Raw genomic sequence first — 8,237 nt, 5'->3', positions numbered from 1 at the left:
CACTTGTTCTGTAGTCGTGCAGAAAGTTCGGGAGATGTCTGTGCTTCTCTTTGCAAAGCCATGATTGTGTGGGGCCGCCGGGCTACCGCAGAGCGGCCTTGCTACTGGGGCATTACAACCTGGTCTAATTGTTGTTAGTTTGGTTTGGTTGTCTTGTTCTTTTTTGAGACAAAGATTCTCTGTAGCCTTGGCGCCCTGGAGCTCTCCCTGTAGACCAGGCTGGCCTCCGATTCAGAGATCTGGCTGCCTCTGCCTCCCTAGTGCTGGGTCTTAGAGCCCTTCTCTGTAGCTCAGGTTGGCCTGGAACTCTTAGCAAGCCTTCCATGGCCTCAGGGGAGTGAGCGTCCAGCCCTGACTGGATGAGCATTTAAGTGACAACTCTTAGCTAGCCTCTCAAGAGTCTTGGGCAGGGCTTAACGACACTTAGAGGTTGGGGCAGATATTATCAGTTGGGGTTGGCTGGCTAGAGGTGGCCGTGGAAGCTAAGGATAGAGGACCCTCCTGCAGGAAGTGCAAGGACAGGATAGGATCCCAGAGTGGGGAGGGTTGGGAGCTAGAGGGTTCCACAGTGACACCATAAATGCCTGATAACATGGTACACTGAGTGTGATACCAAATGCTCTCGTGATCCAGTTAACTGGAAAGTGTAATTTGTACCTAGTGATTGCATCACTGCCGTCATCCTCATTAAAATGCTGGTAAATAAGTGTTAAATATATAATTCTTTTTCCCTTTTTAATTTAATTTTTTTATTAGTTGTATGTCTTAATTTATTTAGTGTATGAGTGCTTGTGCTTCCGGCAGCAGGCCTGTGGGGAGCAGAGGACAGCTTGTGAGAGTCAGTTCTCTCCTACCATCTTGTGGGTCCCAGAAATTGAACTCGGGCCTTCTGGCTTGGTGGCTGACATCTTTTGGTTTTTTTGAGACAGGGTTTCCCTGTGTAGCCCTGGCTGTCCTTCAACTCACTCTGTAGACCAGGCTGGCCTTGAACTCAGAAATCTGCCTGCCTCTGCCTCCCAAGGGCTGGGATTACAGGTGTGCGCCACCACCGGCATCTTTACTTGCTGAACCCATTCCAACCACCCATAAGATTTTTTCCCCTTTCACCTTCTTTGTTTCAAAGCTTTTTTGATCTCTGGGCTCATTCTTGACAGCAGGCCAGAGTCTGCAGAAGAAAGCCTGGATAAAGTGGATTGTATTTCCCAAACTTTTGTGTAGAACTAAGACACTTCTTGGAAACTGTAGGATTTTTGTTTTGTTTTGTTTTTTGAGACAGGGTTTCTCTGTGTTGCGTTGGCTATCCTGGAACTAGCTTTGTAGATCGGGCTGGGCACAGAGATCCACTTGCCTCTGCCTCCAGAGTGCTAGGATTAAAGGTGTGCACCACCATCACCTGGTTTGTTTGGCTTAAAAAAAGAGTAAGTGGTATTATTATGTATATAGATATTTTGCTTGAACGTATGTGTGTACACCACGTGTGTGCCTGGTCCCTCAGAGGTCAGAAGAAAGTGCCAGATCCCCTGGAAATGGAGTTGTAGTAGGACTTGGGGTATTGGGATGCTGCCCTGTGGATGTTGGGAACGGAACCTAGATCCACATAGAATTAATACAGCTAACGAATAATGCATTTAATAATGTAAATATATTTAAATAAGATAAGGAGTAAACAGAAATGCCTGATACCATGATGCACGTTAATGTGGGCCTGTGGCTTCTTGGTTCTGAGGAGAGACTGTCACTAGTTCTTTGAAATCCTCTAATTCTATAATTCATCTTTTGGATTTCAGTGTATCCAATAACAAAACAGGAACACACACATGCACACACAGATGCACACACACATATACACACACACATACACACACACACATACACACACACACACACACACATCCCACACTTCAGTTCTTATGTTTGTTATCAGTCAGGGCAAATAACAGCATTTTTACAAGTCTAGAGCCTCATACAACTAGACTGACCATTCTGGAAGCAAAACGTTGTTTCCATAATTTAATATCAGGACTATAGTGGATTTGTTTGTTTAGGATACTGCTTGTTTTAGAAGAGTTTAGATTAACAGAAAAATCGAGAAGACTGTCTGAGGCTTTTTTATGTACCCCACACCCAAGTTACTTTAACTACTTTAATTATGAAATCTTATACTAGTATGGCACAGTGACCATTTTTTCTGTTTTTATTTCTTTGTGTGTATCAGAGAGACAGACAGACAGACAGACAGTGCGTGCTATGTGTATGCGGGAGAGCCGACTACTTTCAGGTGGACTCTGGGAACTGAACTCATGTCATCAGGTTTGCCCAGTGAACACTTACCTCCTGAGCCACTTCTGCAGCCCTGTCTTTATTTATTGGAATGCAGTCTTGCTATGTAGTTCATCCTGGGTTGAATTTACAAGCCCTCCTGCCTCTGCCTCCTGGCTCCATTGGTAAAGCTTTTGCCTCACAAACACAGGGACCTAAATTCCAGCCCCAGAACCTTATACAAATGCCAGGTGGCAGGCAGTCTCTGGGACTTGATGTCCAGTCGTTAGCCTGATTGGTAAGCAGTAAGCCAGTGAGAAACAAGTTCCGTAGGAGGTGGACAGTGTTCCTGTGGGTAATACCTGATACAGTGTCTCCCAACCTCCACACACATGCACACATGTGTATCTACTCGTACACGTGTTCATATGTATTTTAAAAAAGCTGTTATTTAGTCTAGGTATGATGGTACAAGTTTATAACCCCAGCATTGAGGACACAGAAGGAGAATGAAGAGTTCAGGGCCATCCTCTAATACATAGTTAATTCAACACCAACCTGGGCTACCTGACACACTATCTCTAAAAAAATAAAAAAGATTTATTCCCTGTCTCCTTCAAGGCCAAGGATTTAAAAACATTATTTGAAATTCTTAACCTTGGGCTGGGCTCGGGCTCCTCCTTTAAGAGCACTGACTGCTCTCCCGAAGGTCCTGAGTTCAACCACGTGGTGGCTCACAACCATCCATAATGAGATCTGATGCCCTCTTCTGGAGTGTCTGAAGACAGCTACAGTGTACTTACATATAATAAATAAATCTTAAAAAAAAAAAAAGGAGTCTGAAACTTCACTTCTATATATATATAAAGAAATTCTTATCCTCACCTTACTTATGTGTAAATTATTTGTAGGTATCAATTCATAAATATTTGTCTTATACTGTGTTATAATATTGCTTTATGTTGTTCAGATATCTCAGTTTGGCGCATCACAGATGATCCAGTGGCTTCTTGTTCATATGCATGACCTACATTTTCCCTGTCATGTTTGTCTATTTAGCACTTCTGACTTTCTGTCCACATATGTTCAAGGCTCCCTTTATCTGTTTCCTGATGCATCCTAGAACATACCATTTATCCAAGACATAATTCTGGTGCCAAGTTGTAATCCTAGCAAATAGATTTGGAAGTTGGGGCAGATGCAGCAGGTCGGCAGGAAGACACAACCCTGACACCTGGAAGAGGACTTTCCCAGAAGCAGCAGCCAGAATCCCAAGACCTCAGCTGAGAAGTAGATGACTCACCAGCTCCCCGGGGTTGTCTCCTCCCTCCCCCCCTTGCTGACAGGACTGTCCTAAACCAGCTTACACAGGGACCTTGGTCAGAAATGGCTCCACCCATGAGACCAAGGAAAAGTGAATGGCCAGTCTCAGAACACTTACTCATGCCCGGCAGACGTCTCCCATGCTTGTCCCATTAATGTATTATTTGTATGTCTTCAGAAAAAATTAAGAAGTATCACCCTTAAATTTACATTTTTAATAAGGTTTTTTTTTGTTTTTTTTCCCCCTTTGAGACAGATTCTCATGTTTTCCAGGCTGGCCTTCAGCTTACCACATAACCAAAGTTCAAAGGAGACTTTGAACTTCTGATGCTCCTGCCTCTACCTCTTTTTTTAATTATTTATGTATATGAGTATACTGTTGCTGTCTTCAGACACACCAGAAGATGGTTGTGAGCCACCATGTAGTTGCTGGAAATTGAACTCAGGACCTCTGGAAGAACAGACAGTGCCTTTAACCACTGAGCCATCTCTCCAGCCCCTTGCCTGCCTCTACCTCTTTATTTTATTATTTTGAGACAAAGTCTCATTGTGTAGTCCAGGCCTGGACTCAGTAAGTAGGCCAGGCTTGCCTCAACCTTACAGAAATTTGCTGGCCTTTGACTCCTGAGTGCTGGGATTAACAGAGTGCACCACTATGCCCTGCTCTGCTGTTGATTGTTAAGCACTAGGGTTATAGGCGTGTGCCTTCACTCCAGATTTATGTCCTGCTGGGAGTAGAGCCCAGATCTGGCTTTATTTTATGGCAGACCTGTTGCCTCTGCCTCCCTAGTGCTGGGATTACAGGTGAGTGCCACCATGTCAGGTGAGACATCTAGTATCCCAGGCGTCTCTTTACTGTTCACCGCCTTTCCCCTTTGCATCTTGTCCTTTCTCAAACACGTGAATATCTTCCTGCCTGTGAAAGCATCTCTGATATCAAGAATCAGAGAAAGGCTTGTCAGCCGCTGTCTTCTTGCTTGTTCTGGCTCCAGTAGAGACTGAAGCAGTCTCTGGCTGTTCTCTCACTGCTCTCCAGTTGACCTTCCTGAGGTGGAGTCTGTAAGTTCCAGGACAGCAGGTGGCCAGAAACAGCATCTGCAAATGGGTAATTAGGATGGGCTTTTATGAAAGTGGTGACATTAGGTCCCGGGCTGGAGGGATGGATGGCTCAGTAGTTAAAGATGCCTGCTGCCCTTCTGGGGACCTGAGTTCAATTCCCAGCATCACTCGGGCAGCATCATAACCGTATGTAACTCCAGCTCAGGGCTTCCCAGGCTCTGGTTTTGGTCTCCTCAGCACTGTACTCACACGCACATATTCATGCCCATGTAAGTTATTTACAAAGAAAATCATTATTTAAAAAGGACAACAGACGGTATTTTGGGAATTTATAAGTATTCAAATGTATGGTGGGGTGCTGAAGAAATGTCCCAGCAGTTAAGAGCGCTTGTTGCTCTTGCAGAGGACCAGAGTTTGGTTCCAAGCACCTTATGACTGCTACCAACCTTCTGTAACTCCAGTTCAGGGGATCTGACATTCTCTTCTGGTCGTTCTGGTCTCCATGGAAACTGCATGCGTGTGGTATATAGACATACATGCATACAATACACCTATACACATAAAAATAAGTTTAAAGTATTCAAAATGTTTGATAATGACAGTATAAAATCCAATGTGAAGTTCCACACCTTTTGTCTGAATGGCTATTCTATCTGTATAGAATTTCATTGGCCATCAGTCATCTCGTCAGCCCATGTGTGTGAGTGTGTGTGTGTGTGTGTGTGTGTGTGTGTGTATAGCTATACATTAAACATAGGGCCTCATGTATTCTAGGCAAGTACTCAACCACAGATTACACCACCAGCCTGTATAATAGATGTGTGTATGTATATTTTTGTTTGTTTGTTTTGAGACAGAGTTTCACTCTAGTCCTGACCAGCCTAGAACTTACTATGTAGACCAAACTGGCCTCAAACACACAAAGATCCTTGTGCCTCTGCTCCTCCCTCTGTTTCTGCCAGTCTACTGCTTGGAATAAAGACAGGGTCCAGCCACCATGCTGGGGTATTTGTTTATGTGAGACAGGGTCTCACATAGTCCATCTCACTCCATACCACAGAAGATGGCCTTGAACTTCTGATCCTTCTTGAGTGCTGGGATTAGAGGAATGCACCACCAAGCCAGTGTACGGGGTCAGACCCAGGGCTTGCTTCATATACTGGCAAGCACTCTGAGTTACATTCTCAGCTTCAATCTCAGTAGATAGAAAAAATACTTCATTAATAAAATTACTATACTGATGTTTAATACTTGTACTAATATGTGTATGAAAGTGTTTTTAACTCAGAAGAGAGTGAATGTGATGTGTTTAATTTAAACATGCAGTATTATGGATTCTGAAGTTGCATCTTCCTACTAACAATAAATTGTGGATTTACCAAAATGTCATATGCTGGGTCTTTGCCCTTGTACCTCCGTGGAGCCTGGTTTTCACATCCCTTTCTTCTCTGGATGCTTTGCTATTCCTGGGTGTTCTGCAGAGGGAGGTTCCAGGTCGGTGGGCGGGGTCCGGGGCACTAGGGACATGCAGATGAGGTGGGCGGGGCCCAACATATATACTTTCTGTCAGCCTCTAGCGGGCGTGCCCAGCTTGGACGGATTGTCAGCGTCCGGCTGCGGAACCTGCTTCCCCGAGCGCCGCGGAGCCTGGTCCGGGCTGGCCCCTCTGCTACCCCGGGAGCGGGCCATGCCGCCGCGGGAGCTAAGCGAGGCCGAGCCACCGCCTCTCCCGGCCTCGACCCCTCCTCCGCGGCGGCGCAGCGCCCCTCCAGAGCTGGGCATCAAATGCGTGCTGGTGGGCGATGGCGCGGTGGGCAAGAGCAGCCTCATCGTCAGCTACACCTGCAATGGGTACCCCGCGCGCTATCGGCCTACCGCACTAGACACCTTCTCCGGTATGTTCTATAGTCTTGGGGCCCCTGAGGCTAGGTACGGTTGTGCATTCAGTAGCATGCTGGGCGGGAGGGCACGGAAGACCCCGGGAGCAGGCCCGGAGGTGGCGCTGGTGAGGCCCGTCTGGAGGGCTGAGGATGCTGTGTCTAAGTCATGCTTTTCCCTCCCCGCCTCTGCAGTGCAAGTCCTGGTAGATGGAGCCCCTGTGCGAATTGAGCTCTGGGACACCGCGGGACAGGTGAGAACCTGGGTGTAGCCTTCCATGGGCAAGGGGTTGCAGAGGGCTGGAGGCTGGGAGGATCCCTGCATGGGGTAGGAATAGAGCAGGCCTTGGGCTTTAGTACTTTTAGGTCTCCACCCCCAGGGAGAAGCAGATTCTGGTTCCAATGTGGAGGGAATGATGTTGCTAACGACTAGCTTTGCCACCCCAGGAGGACTTTGACCGGCTTCGTTCTCTCTGCTACCCGGATACCGATGTCTTTCTGGCTTGCTTCAGCGTGGTGCAGCCCAGCTCCTTCCAAAACATAACAGAAAAATGGCTGCCCGAGATCCGCACTCACAACCCCCAAGCCCCTGTGTTGCTGGTGGGCACTCAGGCTGACCTGAGGGACGATGTCAATGTACTAATTCAGTTGGACCAAGGAGGCCGGGAGGGCCCCGTACCCCAACCCCAAGCCCAGGGTCTGGCTGAGAAGATCCGAGCCTGCTGCTACCTTGAGTGCTCGGCCTTGACACAGAAGAACTTGAAGGAGGTGTTCGACTCGGCCATTCTCAGTGCGATTGAACACAAAGCCCGCCTGGAGAAGAAACTGAACGCCAAAGGTGTGCGCACGCTCTCTCGCTGTCGCTGGAAGAAGTTCTTCTGCTTTGTTTGAGCAGCTATGGCAGTACAAGAGATAGGCAGGTGGCCTGAGACTTCTGGACCCTGAGACATCCGGTACTGGCAGGGCCTGGCCAACCCCTGGGACTCAGTTCTCTATTGAACACAGGGGACATGGGCCTCAAAGCTGTACACCCTGGTAACCAGGGTGAGCCTCTGTCCTGTGCAAGGGATGGCTGATTTGGATTTCTTTGTCAAGACTCACAGGAAAATCCCAGCACTTTGATTTCCATAGGATAGTTCCATCAGTGTCAGTATCACTGAGCAGCTTGGGATGTAATTCTCAGTTTCTTATCCTGGGGCCACAGGTCAGTTTGGCTGGATGCAGGCCCCTCCTGGGTCATCACCCTCTCCTAGCACAGGTGTGAGGAAGCACGGAAAACAGTGGGGCATCTTGGAGGGCTGGCAGCTGGTCAGCCTTGATTAGGAGACATTTGAGATGGGGTATGAGGAAGAGGCCAGTGAGAGATTGACAGGGAAAACAGAAAGTGAGGCGAGTGGTGGACAGGATTAGAGGCCTGGGCCGGGAAGGAGGAAGACAAGAAGAAAAGAAGGGTGCACAGCTGTGGAAAAGGCTGACACCTGGGCTGCCCTCAAGCCCCAAGGCCAGGGAGGCCAGGCTGGCTCCCTGGGAAGAACTGGGTCTCAGGGCTCCCCAAGCACTGCCCAAACAGGCTGGGCTAGCAGAGGGGCAGGAAGTGAGAGTTAAGGCCCAGCGAAGGGAGGGGGAGGAGCTGCAAGAGAGCCTGAAGGAGGAAGGGGCAGAGACCATCCCTTTCCAAGGTCATAGCTTAGAAGGTGAGCTATGCGATCTGCAAATAAA

General features: G+C 47.8%; 1 protein-coding gene across 1 annotated transcript; it reads left to right on the top strand.

The window, feature by feature from the left end:
- The first annotated feature begins 6,223 nt into the window (after positions 1–6,223).
- Rhov (ras homolog family member V) lies at positions 6,224–8,237 on the top strand. Its single transcript, XM_052181461.1, has 3 exons — positions 6,224–6,536; positions 6,714–6,772; positions 6,966–8,237. Exons 1-3 carry the CDS (start codon positions 6,329–6,331, stop codon positions 7,407–7,409), a joined length of 711 nt encoding a protein of 236 aa, XP_052037421.1. The 5' UTR covers positions 6,224–6,328; the 3' UTR covers positions 7,410–8,237.

Source organism: Apodemus sylvaticus, chromosome 5 (assembly GCF_947179515.1).
Source record: "Apodemus sylvaticus chromosome 5, mApoSyl1.1, whole genome shotgun sequence".
Taxonomy (NCBI): Eukaryota; Metazoa; Chordata; class Mammalia; order Rodentia; family Muridae; genus Apodemus; species Apodemus sylvaticus.
The sequence above is the reverse complement of the archived record's forward strand: the minus strand, read 5'-3'. Positions and strand labels throughout refer to the sequence as shown.

Coding starts and splice junctions, on each gene's coding strand:
- Rhov (XM_052181461.1), top strand. CDS start 6,329: ATGCCGCCGCGGGAGCTAAGCGAGGCCGAGCCACCGCCTCTCCCGGCC. Junction 6,537..6,713: donor CGCACTAGACACCTTCTCCG/GTATGTTCTATA, acceptor CCGCCTCTGCAG/TGCAAGTCCTGGTAGATGGA. Junction 6,773..6,965: donor TCTGGGACACCGCGGGACAG/GTGAGAACCTGG, acceptor TTGCCACCCCAG/GAGGACTTTGACCGGCTTCG.